This window comes from Mastomys coucha, unplaced genomic scaffold (genome assembly GCF_008632895.1).
Source record: "Mastomys coucha isolate ucsf_1 unplaced genomic scaffold, UCSF_Mcou_1 pScaffold15, whole genome shotgun sequence".
Taxonomy (NCBI): Eukaryota; Metazoa; Chordata; class Mammalia; order Rodentia; family Muridae; genus Mastomys; species Mastomys coucha.
This window is the reverse complement of record NW_022196897.1, coordinates 91,892,425-91,909,707: the sequence shown is the minus strand read 5'-3', so window position 1 is coordinate 91,909,707 and position 17,283 is coordinate 91,892,425. Positions and strand designations below refer to the sequence as shown.

General features: G+C 38.8%; 1 protein-coding gene across 5 annotated transcripts in view; it reads right to left on the bottom strand.

Annotated features, from left to right (window-relative positions):
- LOC116090599 (doublecortin domain-containing protein 1-like) overlaps positions 1-17,283 on the bottom strand; it is a 191,159-nt gene that overhangs the window by 28,780 nt on the left and 145,096 nt on the right. For all 5 annotated transcript variants that reach the window (XM_031371256.1, XM_031371258.1, XM_031371259.1 and 2 more), the window contains 6 exons: positions 15,683-15,841; positions 13,836-14,036; positions 8,502-8,595; positions 5,451-5,618; positions 2,600-2,782; positions 1,044-1,247 (listed from right to left, as the gene is read on the bottom strand). In XM_031371256.1, the coding sequence (XP_031227116.1) occupies positions 1,044-1,247; positions 2,600-2,782; positions 5,451-5,618; positions 8,502-8,595; positions 13,836-14,036; positions 15,683-15,841 (1,009 nt within the window). The remainder of the gene's footprint in view (positions 1-1,043; positions 1,248-2,599; positions 2,783-5,450; positions 5,619-8,501; positions 8,596-13,835; positions 14,037-15,682; positions 15,842-17,283) is intronic.

Genomic DNA, 17,283 nt, shown 5'->3' with positions numbered 1-17,283 from the left:
GGGAGAGAGAGAGAGAGAGAGAGAGAGAGAGAGAGAGAGAGCAGCTTTGTAGCCTTAGCCTTAGGTAAATCTTGGTGTTAACTTCTGTGCTTTGCTTTTTCCACTGAGCAAGGGTTTTTGTTTTGAAAGATTTATTTTTATGTTTAATTATATTCATAATTGTGCATCTCTGTGTGCACATGAGTGCAGATACCCCAGGAAGACAGTAGGAGGTGTCAGATCCTGGGGAGCTAGAGTTCTATACAGACAGTTGTGAGCTACCAGATGTACCACAGGAACCAAATTAGGGTACTAGATACTCATAATTGTTGAGCAGTGTCTCCAGATCTGAACAACAGTATCTTAATAAGAAAAGCCTATTGTTTTCAACCCCAGAGGTAATTGTACAGGAAGGGGTGAAGCCTTGGCAGGGAAACGCTATATTGTATTTAATCTTACCTATAAAATACGTTACTAAAAGTATTGGGTAGGTTGCTGAGACAGAATTATTACTTTGAGGTTCTCCTCTCTTTTATGACTACTCAGCCTCCAAGAAAACCACAGTCTTTGGCAACTTGAGATGCCCTGACTTAAAAGTGAAGTGAAACAAACAAACAAAAAAGTGAAGTGAAGCACCTTGTCAACAAATGCGTGTCAGATGCTCCTAATGCTAAATAAAAAACCTTATTTTTTGGCTTTTTTTCCCCAGACCATTCAGGTGTCATGCAACTTGAAGTACACAGAAAGCAAGGAGGAAAAAGACATCTGTCCATCATTGAGGGTGAAGACTTCCTGGTCAGTCTCTCTATCCTCTTCCTTCACATCTTTACTCTGGGGCCAGTTGAAAATCAACTCATTGGTTTCCCACTGTTCCTAACATTGTATTCAGAGAAAACCAACCAGGAGGAATGCCTCCAGGAAAATGGAGATCTTGGTCCTACCAGCTTAAATTTGTAGATGTAGACAAGGATACCTATTGCTCAATTTTGGGACGATTCTCATCAGGACTTGCCTCCACCATTATCTCTAAGGTCAGACACAGGATTTTAGTGATAGCCACTTACCCCATGGAATGTTCCGGCCACAATTAACTTCCCATTCCGATATCCATCCCCATTTTTGTATGCAGTTATTTTCACCGCCTTCTGGTACGAAGCTACCACACCACAGTGAGATGCAGTGCATGTGTGTGTCTTCATTCGTAAAGATGACAGACGCTTTTCATAATATCTGAGAGTGTCTTCAGCTTCAGAAGAAGATAAATCAGCCTGGTTTGTTTAAAAGAGTGAATGTTGACATAAATTGTGTTATTTCCTCTTTGTTATTTTGTCATGTTTCTATGCCTCATTTAAAGTCTGCAGGGATGTGCATGTAGGTGGCACCTATAACTTGATAGTGCCTTCATCATGTACTATAGATTCTTGATGTGGAGGAAGAAGGGAGATGGGTCAGAATTCCTCACTTTTCTTTCTGGTCCTCTCACTGATGTCTAGCTCTTTGTCTTTTTGGCTTGCTCTGGTTTTCCATAGCTACTGCCATATGTTTGTTTGGATTTGAGGTGGGTCATAAGAGATGTGCAATAAAGGAAACCAGGACCCAGGGATCCTGGGATTGAATAAGAGGATATAAACACTACAGATACTGCCTTAATAAATGACTCTAGAAACGGACCATCCATCTGTGGAGGATGAGGAGGGTGAGGAAGATGCAGAGCAACCCTTAGAAAGCTTTCTCTCACTGTCCTGACCCAGGGGCCCAGAAAGGCAGGCACTAAGCCACTGTGATCTAGATGAGTCCTTTCCAGTTACCATCGCCAAAGCAAACACTGTCAGGCCTCCCAGAGGACTGGTTCTTTTCTCTTGCTGGGTTTCTTACAACTTGGGTTGAGTTTACTGCGGCCTGTCACTACCCACATCTAGCGTAAATCAGAAGCAGGAGATAGGGGAGTGAGGTCTGGAGACAGGAGACTGATCCACAAGGATCACTAGGCTGACAGGTTGCCCACATTTCAGGACTACCTCCTTTTGTGTTCTGCTGTTTAAATCCCCCTCTCCCCAGTTCTTTACAACTTCTCAACTTGAAGGGAAAGGTTTGTTTAGTGGTGCCATTTTAAGGTCACAGGAATGTGGCAGCGTTAGTCCCCTGACCCCTAGGAGTTCTAAATGGTATTAGGCATGGATACACGAGTTCTGCCACCCAGCCTGAACTGTTACTAACAACATGTCAAATCTTTCTCAAAATGCCCCATACACACACACACACACACACACACACACACACACACACACACTCAAGTAAGCACACTTTCCCTATTGATGTAGGGCAAACACTGCTATGCTAAATAAAGGTTTGAGATTTCTTCCTACTTAACAGCCACACATAGAGCAGGGAAAGGTCTGCAGACCCAGCAGCAGAAGTGCCCAATTAGCATCAAAGGCCAGAGAGAACTATTAAAAGACAGTGTAATTTACATGACAAGGAGGAAGAAGAAATCAGTGCTGGTGGGATGGGAAGGTGCACCTGAGGGAGGTGACATGGATGAGTAGGGATGAACCTTGAATGGGGAACCAATCTGAATGCATACAAGTTTCCAAATCCAGTGGCAGAGCCAAGTAAGTACCTTGGCAATACTGATGACTTTGAAAGGCCCTGGTGACAAGGACTTCTGCTCCGAGCCTGAAACACAGGAGAATGGAGCCCTTGGAAGCGGCTCTTTCAGCTCCTTTTTTGCCATCATGGACCTTCCGCAAGCCAGGCAGAGCATGAGTTTTCCCTTTCCTTCAGGTGAGAGGTAACAGTATCCCTAAAGCAGGAGGAGAAATGCTTTCACGTGGGTGCTTCTAAACCACACCAGCACTGCTATAGAACTCTTCACAGCACAAAGAAACCACATTTGTCATCATCAAATGCTAAATGCATCGTGTTTCCTAATAATTACCTTTTTACATTTATTTATTTATTTATTTATTTATTTATTTATTTATTTGGTTCTGTATACTAGGGTTAGGGGCACACATGAGTGGAGGTTAAAGGATACCTTGCAGGAGTTGGTTTTTTCCTTCTATCATGTAGGTTCCAGGAACTGAACTCAGGTCCTCAGGCTTGGCAGCAAATGCCTTATCTGCTGAACTATCTTACCAGTCCCAATATTTAAAAGTAATTCTAAAGTATTCTTTTACTCTGTAGTGATTATTCAATAAGGGGGACCCTAACTTCTGTAAAGAATTAAGGTTTCTTTGAAGAATGGCCAATGCCATCCTCAGGGACAGGAAAAGTACAATATAATATCTTGTATGTAAGGCATATTTTACTGTGTACAGAAACGAAATCAATCCCGGAGTTAAGTAATAATATCAAAAAGATGCAAGAGCCAAAATGAAGGCATCCAAAGTGGCTCAAAGAAGGGCAATTTGAGACTAGAAAGAATGATAATTAAAACATCTGGACTGTTTTTGAGTGTGTAAATTCCCGGGAGTTCATAGTAAGGCTACCAATACAAGCAAAGGATGAAAAGAGGCAGGGGACCTCATTCAACATCATTGGAAATGAATTGTGGTTGATACACATTGACTTGAAAACTAACCATTGTGGCTCTTACTGTAGCAAATCATAAAGATGACCATAATAAAACCATTCTAATCATGTCTGTGTGCCCTTTTGACTGGTGACATTACTGTTCCTTTAGTCAAGAGATATGGTGTTTTTCTCTTTATCTCTGTGATTGTGAGCAAGCTATGTCACTGGCATTGGCCAATGATAACAGAAATAAGAGGCAAGCACGTGCATGTCAGAAGCTTGCACAGTGGAACCTGGGCTCTACAGCTAAAGTTGGAGCCCTGAGACCATACTGGGAACTGGTCTGAGCCAACCTTCTTTTTTTGGGGGGGGTCGTTGTTATTTTTTTTGTTTTTTTAGTTTTTTTGTTTTTTCGAGATAGGGTTTCTCTGTGTAGCCTTGGCTGTCCTGGAACTCACTCTGTAGACCAGGCTGGCCTTGAACTCAGAAATCCGCCTGCCTCTGCCTCCCAAGTGCTGGGATTAAAGGCATGTGCCACCACACCCAGCAGAGCCAACCTTCTTGAAAGGTGAAACAGAAAGTTAATGCTTGACAACCACCATGCATGTGAGAGGTTACATCTTGGGCTCTACAGTCCTTAAACTACTAAAAACCCCACAAGATGATTACAGACACTTTAGAGGCCCTGACAAGATCAGCAGAGCAGCCCAGCAGAACAGCCCAGCAGAGGTGCCCAGCAGAGCTCAGCCCAAACTGCTATTTCACAATGGTAAATATTTTAGCTGATGTATGTATTTTAGTTGGTTTTTTTTTTTTTTAGTTTAATTAACAGATAAGTAGAATTGCAAAGAAGAATTAGGCATTTATTCTGCCTTTCCTTTCAAGCCATATTTTTGGCTAGTGAAATATCTACATAGGTTATTTTCTGATTAAAGCTTTAGCAAATTAATGTGGAAAAAACAGTGTAATCAGATAAAATTGACTAATTTGAAGCAAAATGGTAAGATTGGACGAATAGGCATTGAAGGATTTCTAAATAAGGGGACAAACCACCAAAAGCATCATTAAAAACAGGACAGCTAGGTGTGGCTTTCAGAGACCTAAATATATAAAAACCACAGGGAAACCCATGGAGGTTCTGATGAACATGCTAAGCCAGGGTCTAATGGCGACTCTAGTGTGCACCCCATTTATAGAATTCATGGGGAAGGAGAAATAAGCCAAAGGATGCTACAAGAAAACAAATCCAAATGCAGAGCCTTCTGCCTGACTGTGTGCCAGGTTATGAACAAGATGTACCTGGGGGCCGCCTTTGAGTCTGCACTCAAGCTGACAAACAGGAAAATGAACTTGTGGGACAACTCAGGAAATTTGATCAAAAATAGTTTATATATTGCTCAAATATCATTGTTAATTTTGTTAATCATTGACAATGAAATAATGATAATGTCAAAATGTTCAAATTATAAAATTACATACTTAATTTAGGGGTAAAATAGTATCATATTTGTGATTAGCAAAAGTGATGACATTTTGATGAGAGCTAATTGTGTGTGACAGGCAAATCAAGATTTGATGTACTAATGTTTGCTTTAGAATATGTATGAAATGTTCCACAATAAAACAAGGAGTTTTACACAGGCTGTCTAATTTACTTTACTTTTCATAATTTTCTTTCATTCTTCCCTAATGAGAATCTCAGAGCATAAATGATTTCATCAAAAATAGTATTTGTGCCATACATGGTGTGCACAGCTTAATCCTACAGGTGGGAAACTGAGAGACAAAGGTTGTAAGTCAGAAGACAGAGTGACCTTTGTAGCACAACCCTGCCTGAAGCAAATAAATTAGTGCTCAGCCTGTATGAATTTAAGCTTTCTCATCAGGAAAAAATCTTCTCGCTTTATGAAATGAGCCCACTTTCCTTCCACCTGTGAGAAGAGGGAACTACTTACAGGTTGATCAATGTTTTCTTTAGTGACAGATGATGTACAAAGGCCAGAAAAATTAGCCACGGTGATTTCCTTATCCAGGGCTGTGCTGTGAAAGGCTATAAATGCTCTCTTATTTTCCAGGTAATCCCACTTTTGATTGGCAGCCCCATTGCTGTACGGTTTATATTTCTGAAAACAAACAAACAAAAAAAAAACAACAAAATATGGACCCAAATGGACAGGTGAGTTTATAAGATGGCATAGTGAACATTTGTTTTTAATTGTGTACATTTAGAAAGTACAGGCAATTACTCATAAATTTCTGTACTGTGATAACTACTGTCAAATTATTATCAAAATAGGGTACATAAATATCTCATAATTTGCAACATATTTGATTCACAAAGCAGTAAAAACTAAAGTTTTGTTAGTCCATCATCTTTGACTTAATATTTTGTGAATTTTCTAACATTTTTAAAGGATTGTAACCATTTTGTCTTAGAGATATTATGCCTTCTAATCCTCAATACTTAAACCTTATAGTTTTTAAACATTCTCTATAATAAATAAGACAGCAGTTTATATATACATATTCATATATATACATATGCAATATACATGTAGATATGTAAATATATTATGTATATATGCATCATATTTGTACATATGTACATATATGCTTGTATTAATATATAATATACTATTATACAATGATTAGCATATATATATACATAGATATCTATATAATAACACACATATACATGTGTACTATACATGTTATATATAGATATATACATATATACTATGTATATATTATGTATGTAAATTTACAAAAATTTCTTTAGGAAAAATTTCTAGAAGGATTATTGATTAAGATCATTTAAAAGATTATGTTATTGCAAGAGAGCATTTTTTTTTTGTCTCGGCTCTTTCGCCCATAATTTTTTTTTAACTTTTATTGCATTATGATGAGAAAAGTTACATGATTTCAATTTATCTGAATTTGTTAACATTTAAGAACATATTTTAAGTAAATAGAATTAAATCACATTCTTGTTTCCCTTTTGTACCTCCACTCCTCCCAGAGACCCCCCCTTCAATACTTACAATATCTTTTTTGTCATATTCTTTAAAATTTATAAAATATTATAACAATAAAAATGAGTATTATAAAAGTTGTTTGATATAAAACAACAATCAATTTAACAGTCTTATATAGATGCTTGTCTACAGCAATAGTGAAAATACATTTTTCTCAATATAAATTTTAAATAACTCCAAACATATTAACTGTATACTTCAAAATAATACATCACTACTAGTATTTTCTTAAGTGAACATAAATATATAAAGTCTTTTTGTTTGTTTTGTATTTAGCAGAGTTTAAAATCTTGGCTCTTACTGTGGTACAAGCCCAGAGTAAGAACAATTTTTAGACATTGGATTTCATTGTAATAAGGATGTACTTCAATGACCCTCACATCACCAAAGGATTTTTTAGAAAGATTATTTGACTTCTTTCTTAACAATATGTGAATTTGCCTATTGCTTTTATGTTCTTGCCAAACATGCATAATATCTCCCCAAACACCAGCCCACTAAGTGAAAAACAACAATTTGTTGTCAATTTAATATGTATTTCATTGACATTCAAAAAGTCCTTTTTAACAACTCAGTTGAATATACAACAGACACTGGATATGTATTTTAGTTCTATTGCTATTGAATGTAACTTTTTAATATAATTATACCATTGTTGAGTTATCTCAAGTATATTTTAAAAAAACAGTTTCAACTTAACAAGTTGTAAGCCAGCATGTTAGCTCTAAGAATCCTTGTCATGATGCCTCAAGGAACATTGTAACATACAATAACTACTCTACCTGGGAAGAGATTGATAATCAGGGAGTCCTGATCGTTAACTTAATGGGTCAGACAACAGAGTTCCCTCCAAGGCCTGGAAAACCAAAGGCTAAATTCTAAGGTAATTAGAAAGATTCTAACAATATTAACCTGATATTTTAATGTTTTCTTGAAAGTTTACTATTTAGTATATCAACTGATGAATCACTTGCAATTAAAAAACATCTCAAAAGGTAATACATATAAACTTAATAAACTTATTAAGTTTATTCCTTATAAAAACAGACACATGGGGGGTGATATTACTATTTGCAAATGATATAAAAATGATTAAGGAACCAACTGAATGTGCAGCCGCATGATGCTTAACCTCACAGTGGCCTGTGTTGAAGAGGCACCTGATAAGAAGCATGGAATGTTATGTGTGCTATGTCTTCAGAATAAATGCCCTGTCCTTGTTTATGAGGAGAGAAGACATAATTAAATACGACTCAGCATCCACCCTGATTCTTCATCCTGATTTTGGATTCCTAACTGGAAAATTTCTTCACTAAAGCATGGAATAAAACAAATATTATTTGGAGATAATTATTCTGCTCAATGGAAACTAGGGTGGAGATTACAAAGGGCAAAGACAAAGTTGGAACTTTCCTGAGCCATATCTTGGCCTAGCAAGGAAAAACACACAGCTATCACAAGTGTTTGGTTAGAAGGAAGGATGGCAGAAAAGAGCTTCCTGGGGTTTTGCTCAAAACTCAAATAAAGCCTGCATTACAGGTGCTGTAAGTGGGTCGTTTAGAATCACTCCTGTCCAATTAGTCCAAAGAGACTGAACAGGTCTTTTCCTCCAGTACCCAGGGGTCCTTGTCTGTGCTCCTTATAGGTGAATTTAGGTGCTCCTCAGATCCCTCACCCCCAGAGGTTGCCAGCTCCATGAATTATGTTGGGAGTGTTTCTCATGCTTGCCAGTGTGTGACTGCAGTATCTGATTACCAGCAAGCCTACAGTCACCATTGGTCAGAATGAACCAAACTGAGAGGTATCTCAATATGCTTAATTTGAAGTCCATTATAAAAAACGTCATTTAAACACTGACATTCAAGATAACCTTCTATGACAGCTATTCTTTGCTCTGTAACAAAGAGGCACAGACCTTCCCTGCAGCTCTGTGAAAGTTCATGGCTTCTTGTTGGCCTGTGCATATCTTACCTGAATGATAACTGGATAGCCATGGGCTTCATTTTTAGCTTTGGTCATAGACACTGCCAGTACAAGGTCTGGGGTACTCTCCAGGTGAAAGGTCCTTAAGAATACAGAATCAGTCCCATTATATAACACTCTGTGATCAATGTAAGTGGAATTTCTATACATTTCATTTATGGGGAAACCCAAGTCTCTTTATGTCTTACCAGTTAATCAGAACAAATAAGTTATGATATTCTGATTTAGATATGATCAAATTTCCAGTATAATACCTTAAGTAGAATTTATAAAAAAAATAGTTCATGCTTTATCATAGTTTAATAATTCCTCATAACTGATTTTCCCTGATTAAATCATGGTGTGGTTTCTGTCTCTAGATTATACCCACACTGTTACATCTTTATGGCCCATGTTACTTTTACTGAGAAATGTTAAAGATGATGAAATGGATTTTACAGTTATGCTACGTGGGATGGAATCCTGGGTTCATGTCTTCATATTGTGTGGTGTTAATAACTCAATGCTTCAATTTACCCATTTATGTATTAGAGTCCTATGTATCCTATGGTAGTCAAATGAGTTAATGCATATAAACTAAATATAATGGAAATCATTAGTTATAATTATGCACTGTTGTGGCTTTTAAAAATATTTTACTGGGGCACTGGTCATGGTCCATCAGTCAAGAACAAATGCATTGGGAGGCTACAACCCCCTCTAACTCCAGTTCCAGGAGATCTGACGCATTCTCTGGCCTCTAGCCTCTATAGGCACCTGCACTTATGTGCATATACCTACACACACAGACACATAAGGAACAAAGTAAATCTTAATATATACATTTTCCATTAAATCCCCATGTTTCCAAAGGAGAGTTCCCTAAAGTCCAATACATATGATGAAAGTGTTAAAGTTTTTTTTTGTGTTTGTGTGTTTATATGTGTGTGTTTGTGTGTTTATATGTGTGTGTTTGTGTGTGAGAACAAACCTGTGCAAGCCAAAACAGGGAGTTGAACACTTTGTAGCTGGAGTTGTAAGCCATCAGATGTGAATGGTAGGAGCAAAGCTCCGGGTGTCTGGGAGTGGTAAGCCATCAGATGTGAATGGTAGGAGCAAAGCTCCGGGTGTCTGGATGCTTGGTGCAGATGGAAGTCAGAAGAGGGTACTGCGTCCCCTGGAACTGGAGCAGTGAGTGATTGTAAACCATTGTATGTGTGTGCTGGGAATCGAAGCAGCACCCTTAGCAGGAGCACCATGAAAGCACTTCTCCAGCTCCTATGCTGAGTTTTAAAAGTGATCTTACAGCCAATACAAAGCCTCCTGGATGGAGAACAAAATCAAAATGACTGGGTAAAAATCTTCATGTTATTTTTCTTATATCGCTTCTAAGAACTAAAATAAATGTTTAGGGATCTTGTCTGGATGGAAAAAAAAACATGCTTTATTTCTTTATTTTTCTAAACGTGGTTACATTAGAGACAAGTGGTGGCATTTATGTCATTGAAAATATAGCTCACCTTGAATATAAGATGTAACAATGTGAGAATAAAGGGATGGAGAGAAAGCAGAGAAGCATCCGCTACTTAAAAACACAGCTTTCTCTATAAGACTTAAAAAGTTCCAGATATCTGATTCAACTTTCTGAGCATAAAAAACAAAGAAGCAACAAATAAACAAACAAAACCCACAACTTTGTTGTGAAGAATTACAAAATTCTGGAAAATAGGACTTTTAAAAGACCATCATATTTGTGAAAGATGTTAATAGTCATAACATATTTTCCCCTACTATTAGTTAAGGGGGTGCCCCTTAATGTCCAAAATGGATATTCAACTTTATGAAATGCCTTTTCAGCACTTACTGTGGCTTGGTCCTCCAAGAGAGTGAGTATTTTATATAACTCACCTCTGTGGGTGCAGCCATTTTCATAGTTCACCTCTTACATGTATGTGTATTGGCATACAACAACATTCAAATGGATGCGTGAGTGTTGATTTCCTGTAGTGTTATTTCCTGCAGTGATAATTCTTGAGATGTCAAGATGTCTACATTTTACTATCTAGAATAGATTCTTGTCTCTTTTGGCCCCCCAAGACAGGGTTTCTCTGTGTATCCCTGGCTGTCCTGGAACTCACTCTGTAAGACGAGGCTGGCTTCGAACTAAGAAATCCGCCTGCCTCTGCCTCCCAAGTGCTGGGATTAAAGGCATGCGCCACCACTGCACCACATATCCCTGTGTCTTAATGCTTTGAAGTTATGCTTATCTTAATAACACTGGGATACAGTGTTTCCATCTTGCTGTTTGGCATACAGGGGCTTTATGCAGAAGTTTCATAAGCACAGGTTTCCTATAGAAAGTAAATACTTATTCTGCTATGAGCAAGCAGCAATCAACAACACTGTCAAAATGGGAAAAGATGAAAGCATTTTAACAGCCAACTCTTTCTACCAACTACCCATCAGTGTCCCATGGCTTGATGAAGGAACGCCTCAAGATGGCAGAGCTGCAGAGTTTCAGGGTCTGAAAGTAACTTTAGTGCTACCCATGGCTAGAGTTTTCTAAAGTTAATTGTCCAACAGCTAACAGAGTTTTAGGTAAATTTCTCTGTCTATTTTTCTTTAACCTCCCTGTCTGCTCCTTCCTTTCCAATGGCCAGGAGAATCAATGGCAATGCTAAGTGGGACTAAGAACCACCATTCTCTCACAATGACCGTGGAAGCATTTCCAAGCTCACGTAAGTCAGAGAATAGTCATTCCCCTTAGATATTTAGCTGCATGCATCACCTATTCCTGTATTAAAATTTAAGTATGAATATTTATGGTTTCTAGTGTGTTTCTATGGGATTTCTGTGAGTGTGAATGTGTATGTCTCAATGTCTATATTTGTTTCTTCTGGTTTTACTTTGGCCCTTTGTCTCTTAGCAGTTTGTTTCATCCTATTTTGGTTTGTTTGTGTACGTGTGTTTTTCACCTTATTTTATTATTATTATTATTTTAGATGCCTGTTTGAGGGGAGGGGTGGGAGGGAGGGAGAGAGGAAAAGGGGGAGGGAGAGTGAAAGGGAGAGGGGAAGGAGAGAGGGAGAAAGGGAGGGAGAGGGAAAGAAGAGGTATGGATTTGGGTTGGTGGAGAGTCAGTGAATATCTGGGAGGAGTTGGAGGAGGAAGAAATTATAATCAGAATAGATTGTATAAAAATTCATTTTTAATTTAAAAAAAGCAATCATGGGAGCTCTATAACAATCCAGAAAGGCAAGGCAGAAAGTTGCTCTAAATTTAATACGTGTCTTGGTAGTTCTATGATGCCTGTTCTACAGGAACAAGAGTCTTGATCTTTTTAGTTCTTTGCTGAAGTTACATTCCTGAAACAATCCTTTCAATAACCTGTAACATTAATCCATGGTGGTCAGGGTGCAGGATGTTATTTCAATTTTTCTAAATTTGCCAAGACTTGCTTTGTATCCTAAAATGTGGTCAATTTGAAGATAGTCTCGTGGGCTGATGAGAAGAAACTTTATCCTTTATTTTAGTGTTCGGGTGGAATACTCTGTAGCTGTCTGTTAGGTCCATTAGATTTATAATATTATTTAACTCCAGAGTTTCTTTATTTAGCTTTTTTCTGGACGATCTGTCTATTGGTAAGTGTGGCCAACTGAAGTCACTCACCATCACTGTGTCAGGGTCAGTATGTGATTATTTTAAGACACAATAGCATTTATTTTATGAAAATTTGGTGTCCTTGCATTTGGGGTGTATATATATTAAGAACTATAATATCCTCTTCATACATTCTTGCTTTAATGCATACATTATTTCGTCTCAATGAGTGAATTATGGTCCATATAGCTAGTCATTTGTACAGAACAAAAGTCAATACTAGCTCCTCATCGCACAGACAGCATAGCCCTGGCAGGCGGAGAAAAGAAACACATCTAGCAGCTCTGTCCAGCAAATTTCTCCCTAGCCCCCCACAGACAGCCAATGGCTATTATGTGTTGTCTATTGTACACAGTAGAGCTAGCTCCGTTCCTGCCATGTCAGGATTGCTGATGCTACCTCCAAGAGCTTTGTCAATCTGCTCCAAAGTGCAGAAGCCTAAGCCATGGGTAGTGCTGATATTTAGAGAATACAGTGAAAGTCACAGGTCCTTCCCATTAAGAACTATTTTGCACAGATGTCTGAATATATATCTCTGTACAGTAAGCCAGAGACTGACGAGATCACTAGAGACCCGCAATATGCAATGGTAGGACTTTAACTAGAGCAATAAAGAACAAGCAGGACGTAGTTATTTTTCCTTGTTAATGTTCAAATATACACAAAGATAAATAGAAACGTGCAATGAAACATCATGGACTTAAACATTGTCAACATTCTGTCTTGTTTCATTTATGTGAAACTTGACTTTTTAATTTTTGTTAGAATTTATGATTTATTTACTTTTAAGTGTGTGTATAAATACACGTCTGCTGTATGCATGCCCATGTGTATTCAGGTGCCCATGGAAGTCAAAAGAAGATGTTGGGCCCCCCAGAGTTAGACAGACAGTTTGGGGCCCACTCTTCTGTGGGTTATGGGAATTGAGCTCTGCTCCTCTGCAAGAGCAACAAGTACTTTTAACTGCGGAGTTATCTCTCCAGATTTTTGCTAGAAAATCTAAAATAAAACCAATTGAAATATCTTGCATTTTCATCTCTAAAAATACACCTAAGTGACCAGGACTCTCTTTCTATTTCAACATAACCACTCACCAATTATCATATAGAATAAATTAGTAATGTTTTCTTAATATACACATAACTAAGTTGTTTTAGATTTCTTCTGCTCATCTCAAGAAAATGTTGTAAGCATTTTGAATCTGGACCAAAGGCCAGACATTGAATTAGGTTAGTAATTTGACCAATAGTAAGTCATGTTTTCTGTATGAATAGAAACCACTTAAGTTATTTTCATGAATGAAAAACTGAGAAGGTACCTAAATGGGAAGAGAGATGGGTAAACAAAATTGGAGACATTTAGAATTCTTTCTTGATTTCTTTCTGTTGCAAACATAAATTAGATGAGTACTTAGTCTTGAGCCAATAGTCAGGTAAAACTAAGAAACGAATAGATCACTTTTCTGAATCTAACAGCTGGCAAAGCTGTGTGTAGCTTACCTAAGATTCTTACCTACCTCTCTTTCTCTTCTTTTACTAAGATAAAGAATTTTTAGCCAAATAAAATAGAAATTCCAAGGTGCTTAACTATATTCCTGCCTGCTGTGTGGAGACCATGCCAGCCAGACCTCTTAGGATCTCATGCACAGTTTGATGTGTGAAGCTCCCAATGCAGTGGCTTTACCTGCTGTCTGCCTTGTGTGTCCAGTGTTGGTGACTTTCATCTGATTTCTTTTCCACCAAAATGACCTCTGAGCCTGAACGGGGTTTGGAGGCTAGTACCCCCAGGACCAGTTGAGGAGCAGAGAGACTGATGATTTGCCCATCTCTGTATTCAAATTCCTGATGACTCAGCTTCCACGACCTGCTATGCTTTGGGACATGGCTAAGAAAGGAAACTCTGTTAGTAACAGGAAAATGGCCCCGGGAAGTGTGCATGCACTGGAGATGCTGAGATCTGTTGGTGAGACCTTCCCTGTGAGCTGTTAACCTTGCAGTGGTAACTATTCCAGGGGCACAACAGCAAGGCCACCTGCAGTGTGCCCATAAGCTGGTATGGAAAGCAGACTCTTGGGGTTGGGAGGGAGTGTGCTGGCTGCTTCTTTAGAGGGTCTGAGTTTGGTTTGCTGCATCCATCAACTAGCTCACAGGCACTTTAAGCTCCAGCTCCAGGGGCTCAATGCCCACTTTAGGCCTCCACCAGTTTGCACTCACATATGACATACATTCGCTCTCGTGTGTGTGTGTGTGTGTGTGTGTGTGTGTGTGTGTGTGTGCATGCTTTCTGTATGAATAGAAACCACTTAGGTTATTTTCATGAATGAAAAACTGGGAAGGTACCTAGATGGGGAGAGATGGCTAAACAAAATTGGAAACATTTAGAATTCTTTCTTGATTTCTTTCTGTTGCAAACATAAATTAGATGAGTACCTGGTCTTGAGCCAATGGCCAGGTAAAACTAAGAAATGAATAGATCACTTTTTTGAATCTAACAGCTGGTACATGCATGCACACACACACACACACACACACACACTACATGTTAACAAAAAAATAAATCCTGAGCTGGAATCCTGAGCTTATTTTATGAAAGTAATGAATCTAGTTTATCTAATAGAACATTTGAAAAATTTGCCAGCTAAGAAAAAGAAAGTTCAGACAGAGAAGCAGTACCGCAAAAGGAGAAAAGATGGAATTCAAACAAAAGGCGGAGGAGAGGAAGCATGCAGGGTGGAAACAGAAAACTAATGGTGTTCTGTGCAAACGGAAATGGCTTTCTTTCTGTTCCTTCTGGGTTCTGGGCTTCAAATTTTTCAGTAAGGAATAACCATAAGAGAATAAGGCTATACCAGGAAGTTCATTTAAGTAAATCTCTTACATAAGCACATTAAAATATTAAGCAGATGTGTGACACAGTGTAAACATCAGAATACATTGACATGTTAATCTAAAGAACTCCATTAAGCCCCTGCTCTGTCTCTGTGCATGATCTAACAGTAACTGCTAAATGTGTGGGATGGTTTAACTCACGTGTGCTAGTAATCACTATATGTTAAGCAAAATTCTAAAGATAAAAAAATATACAACATATGTTATATCCCTAGCATTTCATTGGGTCAGGACCAGAACAAAATGTTTAAAAGGAAATATTGTATTCTTAAGGGAATTGGGGGGCGTCTTACTAGAGTGTTCAGTAATTTATCCACACACACCTTCAAAGAATATGAAGCTTTGAATTCTGTTCCAAGTTCTCAGGGCTCACAGGTGGATGAAGCTGCTGTTTAGTAGAAAGAGTATATCCCACCACATACCAAGATGTTATATAACCCTGCGCAGGAGGAGCTGAAGGGTAAAGAACCTCCCCTTCCCAGTAGTCCCAGATGCTTTGATCAGTATCACAAGACAAAAATGTACATGCTGGCACACACAGTAGCAAATCAAAGTAGAAATGTGAAGGAATGTGCTTGTACCAGCGTGAGGGAGGCCAAGGCCAGACAGAACCTACCAACAGAAATCCCTCACACATTTTACCTGTGTTTCTTTGGGGGCTGCACATTTTCAAAGAGCTCTTTCTCTGCTTTCTTTGGAAGGCTGCCATCAGCAGCCAAGTTGTACGAAGGGTCCTGCCAAGCATACTTGAGCGTCCTGCGACAGGCTTCCAAGCGGAGATGGGCTCTTGCATGAGAATCTCTGTTAAGATGCAGGGGGCAGAGTGAAGACTAAGAATGTTAACATGTATTCACAGGGTCTCCATGTGCAGCCTGACCACAGCCTATAGGATATTGGTGTTTCTGTAAATCATATTTTCATGGAGGTGTCTAGATTTGGAAATCCATACCACGTTAGTACACAATTTAGATCTTTTAGTACAGGCCTACAAATAAAATTCCTCAATCACATAATAAACAATGCTTCATTTTTTGCTATTTTAGTTTTGAAAAGCGGGTCCATATATTATATTGAAAAGTTATATTAAGACCATTAAACAGTAATTTCAACAATTCATAATGAACATGAAATGATGCTCCTAATACCAGAGTAAAGTGGGTCCTAGTTTTGCCTGAAGCAGGATAGCCCAGATGACGGGGTGGCATGTATTATAGATGTTGAGAAATCTTATCCTCTATAGAGGAATCTAAGCTGACTTAAAGCCCAGCTGCAAACATGCTTTTTAATTGAGAAAAGTACCTCAAAACACTAGAATATAATAGTGATAGTTTAGATGCTCAAGACCACAGATGGGTGGGAGTAAGACCCATTGTTCAGACCCACAGATTCTAAACTCCAGGCTGCTCTTAGAACACCCTTGCGTTGGGCTGGAAAGTAGCATTATAAAGAGTATTTTGTCAAGGGTGAGATAAACACACAGGCAAAGCGGCAAGTGTACTTCAGTCCCAGCATGCAACTGGGTCAATAGTGTCCTTTCTCTGGGGTATACTGTAGACACTCAAGTGGTGGTGCTAATTTGATGTAACTACGAGCGTTATGAAATGAGCAGAGCCTTCCAGGGCAACTCGGCTGCTAACACATGTGGCTGTGCACTTATCAAGGGCCAGGGCCAGGGCTGCTTATGAATGTACGATTGGAGTGTAGCCAAGGCCTCCGGAGCACAAGCAGCTTCCCACGCCACCTATCCCCAGTGGTTGAAAATACACCAGTGCCATCTTGTGTTTGAAATAAGAAAGCACAGCCCGGTCACCCTCACCTTACAACACCCGTGGAATTTACCAGCCTTTGATATTCCTGGTAAGTCAGAGGTAGTCAAGTCAGTTTTTGAAAAGCCTTTAAAAACAACTATCCTGTTTAAATAATTAATTAACCAAATTGCTAATTTACCCGCTGCATCTCCGTTAGTTATTCATTCCTCTAACCAATTATTTATCTAGCAACTACTATATGCCAGCTATGGAACTCTTTGCGTTGGGTACAGCAATATGCAGGACAAGTAAGTTCTCGGTTCATGATGCTCACCTTGTGTTGGGAAGAAGAAAGATAATAGACAAGGAAATGAATAACCACAGCTAGTGCCCCCCAGCCCCCTCGGAAGAAAACAGCGTACTGCAGGGTGCCACGCACACTTTGCGTGATGGCGGTATCTGAGGCGTAAACTTCAAGGAAAGTCAGTCTCCTGC